A 17,101-nucleotide genomic window follows, 5' to 3' on the forward strand; every position below is an offset into this window, starting at 1 on the left:
AGGAGGGATTGTGAGCACAGGCCAGTGTGGACAAGGAGGCCTTGCTAAATTCCGCCCTGGGCTCAAGGCCTTTCCTGGCCCTCCCCATGCACGGGCCTGCCCCACACCATAGGGAGCCCGCTCCTTCCTGCAGCCAGCTCCCGTCTGGATGTCTGCAGGGGGCGTGAAGCGGCCCTTTGGACGGAGATCACTGGGGAAGTGTTCCAGGTACCCCAGGGCCACGCACACACCCTGGGACTGGAGCGAGCAGGTGACCGGGGGAGCAGCCCTGGCTCTCACCACACCCTCTAACATGGGAAGGAACCCATCATTCTTCCAATGTGGCTGGTAACATGCATGAGGGCCGATTTTCTCCAACTTCACACAGTCTGACCGGAGTTCCCCCCACAGGTAAACCCCGAGCGCTGTCAGGGACTGGGCCTTGCACAGGAGGAAGACCCAGCAGGGCCAGCAGAGCACAGAGTTGAGGGGCCGCGTGGGCATCGCCGTGGCTGAGGTCAAAGTCGCAGGCCGCTGGCTCCCCCTGACTTGAGAGGATTTGTTTTAAGGCCAGAAGTCTGATCCGTTGCTAAGCAATAGGTCTGTAATTCCCGTGGCCGCCATAGCAGAACAGAGGCTTTTTATGTTTCTCCCGAGTGGACTAGATAGAAATCCCCAAAATGTGGGACAAAGCAAAGGAGAAGCAGCTTGCTCTCGGGCTCCCTGACTCGGTCCAGATCTTTTTCTACAGCCCTCACTCTGCCAGAGCCACGAAGGCTTCCCAATCTTTCAGCCGATGAACAAAGCATCTCAGCACCAAGGGACAGGAAGACTGTTCTCAGGTCCACTGCCCGGCAGCCCGTATTAATCTACATAATTCTCTGCGACATCCTTGTCAATCAGAGGGCCCACACTGTGGGGGAGGGGGAGCCCAGACTTCAGAGCCTTTGTAGGAGCAGATCTACGCTACAGAGGCAATGTGTGTGTTCCCCCCCAAATTCCTCTGCGGAAAGCCTAATGCCCAAGGGGAGGGTGTTAGGAGGTAGGCCTCTGGGAGGGGCCTGGGTCATGAGGGTGGAGCCCTCGTGAATGGGAGGAGTGCCTTTATGAAAAGGGACCCCAGAGAGCTTCCTTGTTGCTTCTGTCATGTGAGGTCTGCCACCTGGAAGAGGCCCCCACCTGGGCGCGCCCTGATCTTGGACTTCCAGCCTCTAGAACTTCGAGGAATGAGCCGTCCCACCTGAGCTGTTTTGTTGGAGCAGCCCGAATGGACTAGGACACCCCTTGAATGGCCACGGTCTCACAAGAAAGGACACAAACGTGCCCTGGACAGACCACGAGCCTGTGGCAGGTGCCCCTTCAGATCTCCGGTGCCCGCCTGGGTCGCAGCAGGCCGAAGCCCGTGCTCCCTCCTGGCCGGAGCGGCCTATGGGCTGTGCTGGTCGCTACGCACCTGCACCCCCAGGCCTCCCCACCACTCCTCCAGGCAGCAGGGGCCTCCCTGGGACCGGCTCGTCGCACAACAAACCTTGCTTTTCCAGCTCCTCGAACAAGGTCAGGCTGGTGATGCTGGGCCCTGTGAAGATGATGTAGTTCTTGCCGGCCGCGTTCCGGCACAGGCTTCGGGCCACCGTGCCGTGCAGCTGCGGCTTGTTCTTCAGCGCATCCAGCCCGTCGGGGCCGCCGCCTTCCTTCAGGTGGACGTAGATCTTGAACGGAAACACACAGGCGTCAGCGAGCTCACAGAGTGTCGGGCGGGGGCCCGAAGCTTCGGGAAGCACAGACCGCCCTCCCTGGGCCCAAAATGGGTGGGAAAGCCACCTCTCCCTTGAGCCCCTGGTTCCGCAGGCCCTACCACCCCGTCACCTCCTCAGCCTGCAGAGGCCCCAGGTCACTCCCAAGGCCACCCCATGGCCTAGGCAGCTGGTGGCTCCGCCCAGGACTGTTGGTTTGGAAATGTCAAGGTGGAGAAGAAAAGGGTCAAACGATTACAAGTAATGAGGTCAATGCAAACACATCCCCCAGTTCGGAAGCACGGGAGAGACTTCAGTTTACAATAAATAAAAGTTTAAGACTACCTCACCTGTAAGGATAAACTTGTCCGTGTACTTTCCATTTGAATACAGTTGGGGTTTTTTTGGTGGGGGGGAGAGCAGGGGGAGAGGGAGAGAGAGAATCTTAACCAGGCTCCAAGCTCAGCACAGAGCCGGACAGGGCTCAATCCCATGACCCTGGGATCACGACCTGAGCTGAAACCAAGAGTCAGGTGCTTAACCGACTAAGCCACGCAGATGCCCCTGAATACAGTTTTGTAAATCACAAAGCACGTCTGTATTTACTGTTGGCTTATTCTTTACAGTAGCCACCGCACAGGCAGAAGAGGAGTCGGGATCAGGGATTAAAAACTCACTTGAGGTGCCAGGACCAGCAAAGAGGATGTGCAGGGATTAGCAAGCAATGTTTACACTCTCTGTCCTGTGCACATCTTCCAGGAACATCACCAAAGGGGAAATCCCAGGAAATGGGAATGGATTCAAGAAGAGTATGGTCCACCCAATGATAGACCAAGTCATGAAGAGTTTATCATACAGGTACCAACTACTGTTCTCCTTAAGGGAAAAGAGTTCTTGTGGAATGTTCTAGGTGCCTTTACTGGCAGCACCCCAGTAAAGTGGTGCTCGCCTGTGTCTGTCAGGTGCCCTGGGGACAAGACACTCAGCCAGCAATGAGGCTAGCCCTGACCGTCCCCTGAGACACAGAAGTGCCCAGTGCAGGCCTGTCCCTGCAGACAGCCAATGATGCTCTACTGTGAAAAACCAACATGGCCCCAGGGAGGAGCCAGGCCTGTCCACAATACCCGGCCTCGGTCAGATGACTAGGGTCACATGCAGAATACAGGGTCTGATGATCCTGAGGCAGATGAAGGGCTGGTGGATGTCAGTCTAATTCCAAAACAAGCCCATCTCCTGAGGGCGAACCCTGTCCCCAACACTCCCCCCGAAGATGTCCCCAGGGACGACCCTACTTTTCTGCAGCTTGATGACACAGAACATCTTTTTAGATAACTCGGCAGGACTCCGACATTTCATTTTGGGATCTCTATGCCTTTCCCACCTCAATTCCCATTAGAAATCTCTTTGATAGAGAAGAAAACACAGGGACAGGGAAGCCAAGCTCTGCCTCTGTCACACGTCACCTGTTACTCTGGCTGAGCCAGGACATTCCTCAGAACCTGTCTTCCCTCCTCCAGCAAAGCCCAATTCTTGTGGCCACTACCATGGGTTTCTGCACCTAAGGCTCGGATTCCTACCTCTCTCTCCCAGATATCCTATCTGAAGTCCCATGGCACCCACGCTGGGCACTGTGTATCCTGAAAGCTGCCTTATAGGGACACTTAGTTTTGTCCCATGTGTCATTCCAAAGGAAATCCTTTATCTAAACCCTGGATTCTCACCTGGAATGGGATGCGTATTGTAGGGACCTCTGAGGCCCAACCCTGAGGACACCCCACATGGTTTCCTTTGGACATATGGGGGGCAGTCACCGGCTCCCTCAGCACAGGTCAGGCAAAGTTTAACAGAACTACATGTAAAAGCCTACAACCAAGTTCAAAAAACAACTGCACTGAGTACAGGATGCAAAACACATGAGTAAGAACAGTTTTAGAAAACCAGCACGAAAGCCTTTGGAGATGGTCACTGGGTACCAGGACCAGCCACGTTCATGGGATCTTGGCTTGTTAATAACGTGCGTGCTGACCATCTTCTTCCTCTCTGGCCAAATCAGAACCAGTTCTTCTGGATGCCACTCCTTCCAAGGCGTAAGGAGGGGGTGGTGGGCTGCTGGATTAGTCTGCCGGGCGGCCGTCACAAAGTACCAGAGACCACACAGCTTGAACAACAGAAACGCACCTTCTCCCAGTTCTGGAGGCTGGAAGTCTGCGATCAAGGTGCTGGCAGAGGCCTGTCTCCTTGGCTTGCGGATGGCCGTCTTCTCCCCATCTCTTCACATGTCTGTGTCCTAATCTCCCCTTCTTGGAAGGACACCAGTCATGTTAGATGAGGGCCCATCCCCAATGACATCTTTTTAACATTAATTAGTTACCTCTTTAAAGGCCCTATCTCCAAATATGGTTACATTCTGCAGGACTAAGGGTTAGGACTAAAACACGGATTTGAGGGGCACGACGGATTTGAGGGGCACAATTTGGCCCATAACAGAGGGGGCGGCACTAAACTTGGAGAAGGAACCCAGAAGTCCAAGAACCACTTCTGGCCAGAGAGCTGTCTTGTAAAGTGACGATTAAGATCTAAGGCAGAACCTAGGTGACGACATACAAATGGCTAGAAAACACTCCGTTCAGGCATCAGAGCCCCCACGAACCCTCAGAGCTACCCACACACTGAACGGGCGGCTCAGAGAGGCTCCAGGCCCGGCCAGGCGGGAGGCTGGCACAGCGCACTGGGGCTGGGCTCGAGAACTGCCGAGGTCCCTCCCAACACCGAGATTTTGAGATTTCCTTCACACCCTTAGCGTTTAGCTGGGTCTGAGCTTCAGATGCACGGAAACGTGTCGGCATCAGAGAGAACAGAGCCGCACACATGCCGACCTCAGGCGCCCCCACAAAGCTGCACAGCAGACAAGGGCCTCCCCTCTTAACACCAGCCCTTCATTCGTGACAGGATGAAAGACTGGCATGAGAAGGTCTGAACCCCACGTCAGAACAACACTGCCCTGCTTGAGACCTGACGGCAAAGAAAACACTGATTCTATCCTGGGTCTTTTTTTTTTTTTTTTTTAAGATTTTATTTATTTATTTATTTATTTATTTATTTATTTATTTATTTATTTGACAGATATAGAGACAGCCAGCGAGAGGGGGAACACAAGCAGGGGAGTGGGAGAGGAAGAAGCAGGCTCATAGCGGAGGAACCTGATGTGGGGCTCGATCCCATAACGCCGGGATCACGCCCTGAGCCGAAGGCAGACGCTTAACCGCTATGCCACCCAGGCGCCCCTCTATCCTGGGTCTTATGATCACCTGGAGAGGACCACATCTTCCTAATGGCTTCTTGTGGGGCACTGACCTGGCTGGGGCACTGGGGGAGCCCGAGACTCAGCTATGCATTTGCAGCTCGAAGGTCAGCCCTTTGGAACATTATCATCCGGTGCCTGGCTTACAGGCTTCAAAGCGTGGTGCCCCTTCCAAATGTCATCTCTTTGACTCCCAGACTAGATTCGCTTGCTCAGACTGCTGTGCTCTCCCTTGCTCTCTGCATTCTGGAAGCGTGCACATCCTTGGCGTGAGGCAGTGGGGTGGCACGCAGGGGCTGCATAGACCTGCCCCAGTCCCGCCGGGGTGATGCTCGGAACGGAACCAGAGGGCCTGACCAGGGAACAGAGAATCACTCACACACGCTCAAGGAACTGGCCACTTCTACTCATCACAAGACAGGTATGGAAGCACGAGGCACGTCGCTGAAGGCGGGGGAGATGCTTCCCAGCTCAGCCCAGGCCAAGGCGGCCAAGGCAGCTGCTCCGAATCCCCAGCAGTTTGCAAGCCTTCCCAGTAACCAAAGCTGGAAGCCATCCATCCATTGAGATCGCGTCAAAAAGCACCTCCCCCAACTATGGACCCTGGGAAACAAACTGAGGGCTTCAGAGGGGAGGCGGGTGGGGGGATGGGCTAGCCCGGTGATGGGTATTAAGGAGGGCACGTATTGCATGGAGCACTGGGTGTTATATGCAAACAATGAATCATTGAACACTACATCAAAAACTAAGGATGTACTGCATGGTGACTAACAGAATAAAAAATTTTAAAAAAGGAAAAACAGCACCTCCCCACTTCCAGGGCCGCGGGTAAGGTGACACGTGCCCCCGTCGGTACAGACGCCCACTTCTCTAGCAACGAGGCTGTGTCGCGGCTCTGCTGTGACTTTCCTGGGCCCTCTGCTTCCGTGGGCCCCTCTGCCTCCATACGAATGTTGCATTTTATGGCTGCACTGGTGTAAAGACAAGTGCATTGATAGGATATGTTAAAGCACTTTCCTCAGCTTGAAAGGTTGTCTTTTTTCCTTTCTGATTTGAGGGAAGCAGAAACGCTTTCACGTTTTCCCTGGAAGTGTTCCGGAAGTAACTGGGGGAAGGTATGTGCGTACCAGGGACGGGAATCCTTGGAGTGTTCTAGAGTCCTGCCTGCTACCCACGTGCTGCTTCCACGGCAGCCATTCTCCGGACCTGAAGGACTCCCGCACCACAGCTGACGGACGGAGTGCCGCTCCCCCTCATTCGGCCAGCGCAGTGGTGATGTCAGCGGTATTCCCTGGAAGCAGCCTGATTTCAACGTACAGTGCGTGTGGACCAACGGCAGCCCCATCTTCCCTACACCCGAACCCCCCGTATTGGTGAGAGACCACTCGCCACCGCTGGTACAAGCCTTCTGTAGGGCAATTCTGTAGTACAAACGAAAAACCTGAAACACACTCATGCTATTTCACTGATAAGTCCCACTTCAGGGATTAAAGCGCAGGTAACAATCAGAAATGCGCCCAAGGCCTCGTACATATATACAACCGTGTATCTCTGAGTTTTGTATAACGGCAAAAAAAATTAGCAACAACCTGGGGCGCCTCGGTGGCTTAGTCGGTTAAGGGTCTGACTCTTGATTTTGGCTCAAGTCATGATGTCAGGGTCGTGAGATCAAGCCCTGCGTTGGGCTCTGTGCTTAGTGGACTCTGCTTCTCTCCTTCTCCCTCTGTCCCTCCCTGTGCTGCTTTTTTTTTCTTTCTCTCAAATAAATGAATCAATCTTTAAAAAAATTAGCAATAACCTAACTACCTCACCTGAAAAGGAGGCCGATTGAAATTATTATACATAGGTATAACGGAATACAGTGCAATTTTTTAAAAATCATGATCTAGAAAAATTATTTAATAACATAAAAGGTTCACAATATCCTCCTAAGCAAAGTAACGAGATTATAAAATGGGGTGTGTATGTGTGGGGGTGTTATATAGATATATTGACTCTATCTCAAGTGGCTGTCTCTCTACGTTGGAATTATAGATATTTTGAAAAGTTTTATGTTTTTAGATGCTAAACATATAATACAATTCCATCACAAAATGACCAAACATAATTAAAAAGGAACTTTCCTATCAGGATTACTCAAGCACAGGTGCATTTGAGAGTATTTGTTCCCCAAGACCACCCTGACCGAAGTTACTGGCTGTTAACAGACCCTGTGCTAAGCACACGCGTGCAGAGGGTGACCGCTCTCAGTCGGGGCCAGCCTCTTGCTCTCCTGGGAGATACATGCTTCCCCAAAAGCCAGGGACACGCAGTCCCATCATAGGGCCATCCTGGAGTTGCGGAACTTAGTCTGTGCACACAGGCCCATCTGGACCCTGGCATTTCCCCACGTTCTGGCCAGTCTTCTCCCAAGGAGCAGGCGCTCGGCCGTTCCGTCACAGGGGCAGGGGAGAGGTATGGAATCAAAGGTCTTTGCGTTCCTATCAGGAGATCTGCAGGAAGACTGAGGCCCCCAAGTGACAGTCCCAAATTTGGGGCACTCACTGCTATAAAATAATGAGATTTATTTGTTTGCTAGGTGTAATTTCTTAAAATATTTAATTGAAGTATAGTTGGCATATAATACTATAATATTATATATGTAACATACAATATATATGTATATGTGTTACATATACCATTATATATAGTAAGTTACATAATTATATATATAATATTACATGTAACATACTATACATAATAATATGTTAATTTCAGGTGTAATGACCATCACAAGAAGTGTAGTCACCACCTGTCACCACACACAGTTCTTACAGTATCTCTGACTATATTCCCTACACTGTACTTTTTTCATCCCCACGACTTACTTATTTTATATCTGGAAGTTTGTACCTTTTAATCCCCCTCACCTATTGCTCCTATCCCCCCACCCTCCTCCCCACTGGTGTGAGTTTATTTTTAAAGTGAATAAAAAATAGGATCTACACTTAAATAAGTAACATAAAAAGTTGTAGCTTCCAAAGTCCCCGTCAAGGGGCATAACTCAGAAGGAACGGTTAGCTGGACAGTCCAAACCTGGCCACGAAAGGGCTAAGCTGGACAGGTGCAGCTCGTCTGATGGTCCCTCTGGCCCAGCATCCCACTGGTCTGGGTGTGCTTTGACTGAATTCCTTCAGCTGGTTGAAGATGTCAATTTGCACTCCTTAGCTGAATGAATAAATCTCTAATTCTATGTAAAAACCATCGCCTTCAACGGAATCTTACCCCAACTCCACCATCGCTACAACTGCCGCAGACACACAAATGAATCGTGTCCGGGTTTGGAAGTCTGCCCTAAAGACCAGTAACGGGAGCTTCGCTGGACATCCACACACGTGCTCAGACACCGTGCTGGCCGCTCTCTGTAAGAGCCTCCGCAAGTGCTGAAGGAAACACCCCTCCCTGAGACGTGTCATTGCTGGCTGGCACCTCCCCGAAAGTCCTGTCTCACCTCACACGCATCTGAAGAGAGCATCCTTACGCTAAAACAGTCCCACCGGCCGGAGAGGCAGAGGGCATCATCCACCCCCGGGGAACACGGAATTTGCTGCTGAAACTTTACTATCCGAGCCATGAGCTTGTTTGACAAGGGTCTTCAGGGCAGAAAAATTTATCTTTCAATCGCCAAGCTTTTCCTTTAAAAAGGTTTTTCTTGCTCCAATGGTTTATTAACTTTTAGATATATATATTTTTTAAAAAAAAGGAAAGAAAATTAATACGCAGCATTACTCTTTGCCCCAGAACGTTACTACTAATGTCGCATATTTATAGAGACATCACAACAGAAAGGATCTTAGGAAATACGGATTATAGTAGTAACACCTGGGGGGACACAGGCAACACAGGACTATCTCAGCCCACTTCTGTGATGCTCCAAGACCTGGAGAGGTGGGGCCTAGTTCCTGTACCCCTCCCCCACCCTGCCCTCTCAAGGGAACACTGGTGACAGCTGCAGAAACTGATGGATTGAGAGCTCATTAACATGCATCCATGGAGCTGTCACGGGGGTTTTGGCACTCTCCCCGTCTCAGGGAAAACCTGGTTTAGCGATGCTGGTCTTAACCATCAGAACAGAAGAGAACCCGGTTTCCCTGTGGGTGTTGTGCACCGGTCGGAGCAGGGCACACCTGGGGATGGGGAAGTCGCTCATCATGAGGGCCTGTGATCGTTTGTTCCAACCTTTTATTCTCTAGCTGAGCAGGAAGCAGGTGGAGGGGGGCATCCTCACAGTGGGGAAGCAAGGTGGGCGTGCACGGTCTGTGCTCCCTGAAATTGGGTAGAATGAGCTCCTGGTGACGTGGGAGGCTGTCGACTGGGGCATCTCGGGGGCGGCCACTTGTGAGAGCTGTAAGATGTTAAGTAATGTTCACTCGCCATGAGAGGAATGGAGTCTGCCACGAGGAGACAGGGAAGGCATCAGCGCTGGGCTCCGTGGGCACGGGTTCTGCTGTCGCTGGCTTGTGGGATTTGGGACACGTTACTTAATTGCTCTGAGCCATGGTTTCCTCGTTTGGAAGGATCATTTATACTCTCTGAACCTCACAAGGCCACTGTCTGTAAGTGAAAGCTGTGTGTGTAAAGGTGATTTTTTTTTTAAAGAGAAAAGTTCTATACCCACGCTGTCACTTCTAGACACGCATGTGGCTGTTTTATCGTAACCAAAATTAAGTAAAACAAAAAACCTAACTCCTCAGTCATACGAGTTACACATCAAGTACTCGCCAGTCACATGGGTTGGTTATTGCTATAATGGAAAGTTCTACTGGACAGTACCGCTTTATGCCACCCTTGGTTTATTAGCCTGGTTATTTTCCAGCAAAGTCTGCAAACCGCCACCTGATTGCTGACTCCTGCCACCAATTTTCTCTCACGTTGCCTCTTACCTTGACCATGGCCAAGGCTGTCCTCTTGTCTAGCTGGACTGACCCTTGCAAGAACCTTGCTTGGTTTCATTCCAAAGCTCAAACCTTGGTGAGGCATGGAGGAGGGATGGGTGCTAGCATTCTGTGGGCTCTCTGCACCCACTCACGTCAGCGCCATCGTAGAGTCTAGGTTCTGGGCAGAAGGCCAGGGTTCGATCTGGTCCAATCAGCGCCTGACCCACTACTACAGGCACTTAATGCTTTATCATCACCTCTGAATCCTGGCATGGTGCGTGTGCAGAGGGCTGGGCAAAGGAACCCCACCCAAAAGACTAAAGAAGAAATAAATTCTCAGCTACTTGCTCCAGGACACACAGAGATGATACGACAGATGTCTTGTTCCCCAGCCAACTCCCTCCCGATTAAACAGATGGACGAACGCCCCATCCCGCCCAGTTTTTCATTCCCTAAGCAAAATCCACTCTGGTTAATTAACTCCACTCTGATCCTCCTTGCATTTCAAGCTAATCCAGTTAGTGATAGGTCAGAAGCAAAAGATTTCATTCACTTAGAACATAAAAAAGATTAAAAATCAAATAAGGACAAAAACCAGTACAAATTCCTCAAGTTCTTTCCCTATAAAAAGTAGGTCTCAAAATAAGGGGCATCGGTGACAGCTGATGCTAAGACGTCAATCAAACGACAATCAAGTTGGGTAAGAAACAGATGCATGGTTTTTGTCTACGGCGAGGACCATTCTCTCAAACAGCCTGGTGCTTAAGAGGGTGGGCTCTGGGGCCGGAAAGGCTGCGTTTAATGCTAGCTCTACAGCTTTACGGCTGGCACTTCGGCAAGGCAGCCGCCCTCTCTGTGCATCAGTTCCTCGCTGCGGGCCGGCCAGGCGCGCTACCTGCATCGCAAGCGTCCGGTGAGGAGAAGATGAGTAATGCACAGAAAGCCGCTGAGCAGAGCCCGGCACGTAGCAGGCACCCCACCGATGCCAACCATCCTCTTTTGGACCCCAGAAGAGGCTGTCGGGACTCCACAGATGAGGCTGAAAGGAAGAGAGAGGCTTCCAGATCAGCTAGCCCCCCACAACACGGGGTGCAGGGACCTCATCTACAGCACCCTCCCAGATGCACATCTGGGCTCTGCCTGGACGTGGTGTGTGACACGCAGGGGGTGGGAATGGGGGTCCTTTGGCCTGGGAGTTTCCATCTTGAATTTTGGCCTCTGAAGCCCAACCACCTCCAGTGAATGTGAGTTCACTGAGCAGGAAAGCACGGCTTTTCATTTAGAATAGCTCTGTCCCTGCTCAACACGGCAGCCACTCAAAGCCCTAGAGACTGCGCAGGCTGTCTGTTTTGGGGGGCAGAGCTCAAACGTCCCTTAAAGCCCAGGCACAGGGCACTCACTCGGCACGTGCTCCTCTGTCACCCCCTTCTTGGGGCTCTGCCACTTGCCAGCATCCCTCGCTGGGAACCCTGGGTCTCACTGCAGAGGCAGGTGGCCTAGTTTAACACATTCAAAGAGGAGAAATCTGCTTTTTTTTACTTTACTAGTTTGGTTTTTTTTCCCTCAAAGAATCTCAGGGCTCTATAGTCACTGTGGGTCAATATAACATTAATCAAACCGTTGGCCAATTTTTCTCCACTGGATTCTTAATTTTTCTGACATAGTAGAGACAGAACAAAAGTCTCTGCAGAGATAGTCTCCTTCTGACCCCACAGAAAGGTCACAAGGCTTTCAAGATGAGCAAACTTAAGGTCTCAGACTAAGGAATTCCAACTTGTCAATGACAGGACTTTCCCTTGAAACTGAAAGTCTCGTCTTCTGTATAAATCTCTCCTTTCAGCCCTCCCCAGCTCCCAAGGGAGGCTGCACACGAGGGGCCAGGCGAGGCTGTCCCCTTGGCGGGCTCCCTTTCTCAGAGACCCTCTGCAAACGGCATGAACTGGAGGGTTTGTTGGGGCTGGGGACGGTTCTCGGCAGACCTGTGACACAGGACCCAGAGGGTACACTCTACAGCACACCGTAAGTCTCTAATCTGGAAATGGCAGTGGTTCTACCAAAAAAGAAGACATTAGCTCTGGTCTCACAGGGTACAGAGAGTTTAGAACCCAAGGAGCGATGACGTCTCAGGATTTTCAGAGCCTCCACTATGTGACTCCCTGCCTGCTCATTCCACCACTATGAAAGCCTGGAGTCAAAAAGCCTAAAGCTCTTCCATGAGTCTACACCAGGGTGTGGGCACGGGAGGGATAAAAGGGGCCTCCATTAGCCGGGATGGTTTTCTACCGTAGATATAAATATGCCACAGATCCCCCTGACTCTCCCTAAATGGACATTTGAAAGGTGAGTGACAGAAACACGTTCCATGTGGACACCCAAGTCTGAGAGAAGAGAATGCGCGGAGCCGGGTTATTTCTTCCTCCCTTCCTGAGAGGGCCCTGGCGAGCAGGACGTGGGCTGCACAGAGACCGCAGAACGGGGAGCCCGCCAGCCCTTTGGCTTCTGTTTCTGCTCCATGGCCTCTCAGCCTTGAGTCTTGGGGTGAGTGACTAACTCTCGGGGAGCGTCCACCTTCCCTGGTGTAAAGTAAGGACGGCAGTACGCTGCCTCCGCGCCGGGCCTGCAGGGGCCCCACAGAGCAACGTGAATGACCCGAGCACCGCAGGCCGGCGTCTCCACATGCGGGTTCACGGTCAAGTGTGTGGCGCGTGGCGGAACACCAAGATCCGTCCGTTTTGGATGGAAGGACTTTCAAGGTAAGCGGACCTGCAGGACAGCCCCACAGATGCCAGGCGGGAGCCCGGGGCCAGCAGTGTGAGCCAGGCCTGTAAGAGCTGCCGGAGGAAGGCTCGGGAGAGAGCTCCGGGGGCAGATTCGCCATTGTACAGCACGGGATGCCGCGGACACGAGGGCCCCACTCGCTCTCTGCAGCTCCCACAGCTCGGCGGCCTCAACCGCTGCTTCTTCCTCCTGAAGACTTTTTACCCCCTCCTCCTGCACTCTCAGAAATGAAGAATATGAACCCCTTAACTTCCAGAGTGAGTCCATTTACGCTCCCCTTCTACCTCCCTCCTATCACATCCCTCCCGACAGTCCTTTCCTGGGAAAATACTGAAAAATACCAGAGTTCTTCTAAACATCCATCACCGTTAGGGTTATTATTATTATTTTTAAAGATTTTATTTATTTTAGAGATGGAGAGAGAGTGAGCACACAAGTGGGAGTGACAGAGGGAAAGAGAATCTCAAGCAAATTCCCTGCTGAAGGTGGAGCCCAACCAGGGGCTCGATCCCACGACCCTGAGATCCCAACCTGAGCGGAAACCAAGAGTCGGATGCTCAAACGACTGTCCCACCCAGGTGGCCCAGTATTATTATTTTTGTCTAGCTGTTGGCTCCCCTCCTCAGCCAGATGCCCCTGTGGGGAGAAACAGCCCACACATGAGGCAGGATGAGCTGGCTGCACTGAGCTCCTGATTCTTTCCGACTAACCCTTCCTGAGCCACCAGAGAAATCATTAACCAACGTGGGACTTTCTTCCCCTCACTTATCCCTTTACCTAGAACGTTTCAAGCAGAGCTAATCCTCAGCCTGACCGTGCTTCAGAAGGGTGCAGTCCAGCCAGCGAAAGCTGAGTTTTGGCAGAATGAAACAGCAAAGCCGAAGCAAGACCTTGGTTTCTCCTAGAAACCCACCTCTACGTCCACTGGGCCCTGGGTCATTTACGTCAACGTGTGATCAACCACCAGGGAAGCCACAGCATGTGGAAAAGTCCCACAGCTCGTGCGTTTCAGACCTCAGGGATGTAGCCTGGACACTCTCACGGGCAGAGCAGAGAACCCGAGGAGAATCACGCACAGGTCTGCTCTGATTTCTTTCTGCATCTACCCCAGCTTGCATCCCGCCAGCCGCAGCAAAACATGCAGCCAACCTCAGAAAGGCATGGGTGGGTAGACTGCTACTGAGGGAAAGCAGCAGAACGGCAAAGGGCCTTTCACGCCAGAGGCTGGCCTCGGTCTCCCAAAGGCTCAGCAACTGGACTTCTCTGCTGTAAAGTCACGTAGGAGAAGAACGTATTTGACAAACGAAATGAAGACAGCCTTCTTGTGCATACAACCCCACACGACGTTCGCCAGGAGGGGACCCACAGGATCCTGCAGCAGCAGGGGCCTCGCTAATTAGTGACCCCACCCCGTCCCTCTGTGGGGAGGACACTGGGATCCAGAGCCATGCTGGGAACTGGCTGAGTTCCTTCTGGAACCAGGAGGGCAGAGGGAGCCTCGGATCACAGGAGAGAAGCAGCAGAAAGTGCCGGCTCTGCTCAGACCAGCATGAACCTCAGCGGACACCCCGTCTGGGCACCAGGGATGAGGCCCCCTGGCCCTCCGGCCCTCTGCAGCGCACAGGCACAGGCTGTCGGGAGACGCGGGGGGATGGAGGCGTGCACACTCTTCCGGGAAAGGTGACTTCCACAACTCATCAAACCAGGCTTAGGATGTGGAGAACCACGGAAAGGGGAACTCAAGAGAAACCTGAAACTAAAGAGAACTGTCCCCAGGCCACACGGCTCCTCCTCCCTGAGCTCCGGCTCCTCACAGGCAAGGTGTCCCTTCCCCGCCTTGCTGCCTCCCCAGGCCCCTTAACCTGGACCCAGAAACAGAGATAGGCACTGGGGAGGCTGAGAAAGTTCTCGCTCCAACGTGTCACAGGACAGCCTGTGGCTGAAGGGTGACCACTCGTGTTGCCCCGGCCACGGCGCAAAGCCCAACCGCTGCCCCAGTTCTGGCTTCTAAATACAGCCCCTCGCACACCAGCAACACCTCCTAGGATCACAGAGCTCTAGAAAACAAAGGAAACTTCAAGGTACACACCCAGTCTTTTTATAGATGGGGATTTTACAGATTATACAGTTGGGAAGTTGGGAAGAACCTGTCCCGAGGGAGAGATCCGTGGCCTTGCCAGGTAACGGGCGTGATTTCTAGGCACGGAGTGCTTCCAGTCAAAAGGCAGTGGTGTAGGTGCACACAGAACCCACGTCTGTTCACAAGCTACACAGGCAGATGTCCGAGGAGGCAGGACTGCTTCCGTGTCCCAGTGCCTGGCACAGCGCTGCGGGGGACAGGTGCTCGGAAAGTACTTACTCGAAGGAGGACCGATGCCTTAGGAGGTGTTATGTAAAGTGAACCTTACTCCCCTGTCTCCAGTGTCACTGCTAAGGACACTACTGAGGTGGCAAGAGCCGCTGGAGGCTGTGCAGGGACAGAAGGACCCAGGCTGCGAATCCAGAGTGGTAGTCCTGCTCTGGGACAGGTCCGCTGGGGCAAGTGCCAGAAGCCTGTGCTCGAGCTGCCGCAAGTCTGGGGTCCAGCTGGGGACCTGGCCCCAGCCCAAGCCGAAGGACCCCCGAGCCTGCAGGGGGACAATGGGACCGTCCTTCTTGGCAGACACGTTTCCCTGGAGCACATGCACTTTCCTTACTGTGGTGAGGAGACCCCCAACTGCATCTTCCCACGACTCCTTCTCTGGCTCACGGAAGAAGTGAGTGCGAAAGCCCTGTGCCTCGGGTCTGGGGCAGCAGCCAGGCCAGGGCGGTGAGGTGGGGCCGGCTGTGACCGCAGGGCTGGCACGCCTGACAGATGGGAGGGGGCGTCCCTCGCGGCATGGCAGGAGAAAGCAGCCCGGGGCCAGGAGCTGTCACTGAGGTGCCGCATTCTGGTGTCGGCCAGCCCCCACCTTCTCCTTGTGTGCACACCGCACCCCGGCTGATCCCGGCAGCCGGACATCTGACACCTTCCCTGCAGCGGAGCTTGGCCCCCTCTCCTGTAAGCCATGGCCACGTCTGCCTGGAGCAGAGCAGAGCCCGTGAGCAGGTGGCCATGCCGGCTCAGAGGCCGTGCTCTTGGCAGAGGCTAACTTAACCAGCTGGCTGTCAGTGGCTTGTGAAGAAGGCTTCCTCAGTATAGGATGGGGGGACAGAGACCTGGCAGGTCAGGGATCCGGGGCCACCACACAGCATGTCCTCAAGAGAGATGGTAGTCACCTCTCGTGACAGACTCTTTTGGGGAAGCCTCTGGCCAACACGGTTAGGGCCTAAGCTTTGATCAGTGTTTACTGTTGTTATTGAACCAGAAGGGTCGGACAGGACGGGAAGTACAGGCGGGACAGTGTCGGCTGCCCCAGCGCCCCCATGAGGAGCTCCCGGCCTCAGTCTCCACGGCAGCTCCTGGGGAAAGCCCGGGAAAAGGGTGAGTAAGCCAGCTCATCAGTTACGGAATGAGTCCCCTCGACGGGCCTCCCTGGTCCCATCCCCGGGCCTCCCTGGACCCATCCCCGGGCTCACCTGGATAATGAAGCCAGTGGAAGAACACTGCCTGACCCAGAGGCTGAATTTCCGCTTTTTCCTCTTCCGGAGTTCCCGCTCCGTGCACGTGGCAATGAACACAGGGTCCTCATCAATCAGGGGTTCGTGTAGCACCTGCCAGGAACGAAACAGCAGAGATGCCCACGGAAGGTGGAGTGAGCTCAGGGGGGTCATCAGATCTGTGTTCAAATCGAGTCTGTGCCTTTGACCAGCTGGGTGACCTAAGTCACCTTATCTCTCTGATCCAGAGTCTCCTTATCAGTAAAAGGGTAACATCTACACCAGTGTTTCGGGGAGGACAAAGTAAGAAACCGTATGCAAGGGACTCAGACAGGCCCTGACTTACAGCAAGCATTTAGTAAATGGAAATTTAAAACGTAATTTTGTTTTTATTTTACATATTTTAAAACAATACATACTTAATGTATATATTTATAGATTTTTAACATATTTATAACTATAGTATTACAATTTATAATAATTATCATTAGTGGCCTAAGGTCCCCCATGCAAACTCTTACTTGCTAGTGGGATCTCCAGGGGTCCTGACTCCTAGCTGGGCATGCCCCACTGTTTTCAGGAAAGACCTTCCTGCTGGACATCTCCAACTGTTAAAGTCCTTTCCCTCAGAGATTCAAAATTAATCTACATTTAATCTGAGCCTATTGATCTGACTTCTGTCCCTGTAGGAAACAAAGAAAAATACATACTCTTTCTTTAGGTATTCAAGACCGCTCTCACACTGGCCCACAACCTTATTTTTTTTTTAATAATATTTTTTATTATATTATGTTAGTCACCATACAGTACATCCC

General features: G+C 52.5%; 1 protein-coding gene across 2 annotated transcripts in view; it reads right to left on the reverse strand.

The window, feature by feature from the left end:
* Positions 1 to 17,101, reverse strand: part of PGBD5 (piggyBac transposable element derived 5) — a 98,972-nt gene that overhangs the window by 10,913 nt on the left and 70,958 nt on the right. For both annotated transcript variants that reach the window (XM_045783143.2, XM_087863111.1), the window contains exons 3-4: positions 16,266 to 16,400; positions 1,508 to 1,688 (exon numbers count right to left, since the gene is read on the reverse strand). In XM_045783143.2, coding sequence (XP_045639099.1) covers positions 1,508 to 1,688; positions 16,266 to 16,400 — 316 coding nt within the window. The remainder of the gene's footprint in view (positions 1 to 1,507; positions 1,689 to 16,265; positions 16,401 to 17,101) is intronic.

This window comes from Ursus americanus, chromosome 6 (genome assembly GCF_024610735.1).
Source record: "Ursus americanus isolate L20-20 chromosome 6, mUrsAme1.1.p, whole genome shotgun sequence".
NCBI classification, from domain to species: Eukaryota; Metazoa; Chordata; class Mammalia; order Carnivora; family Ursidae; genus Ursus; species Ursus americanus.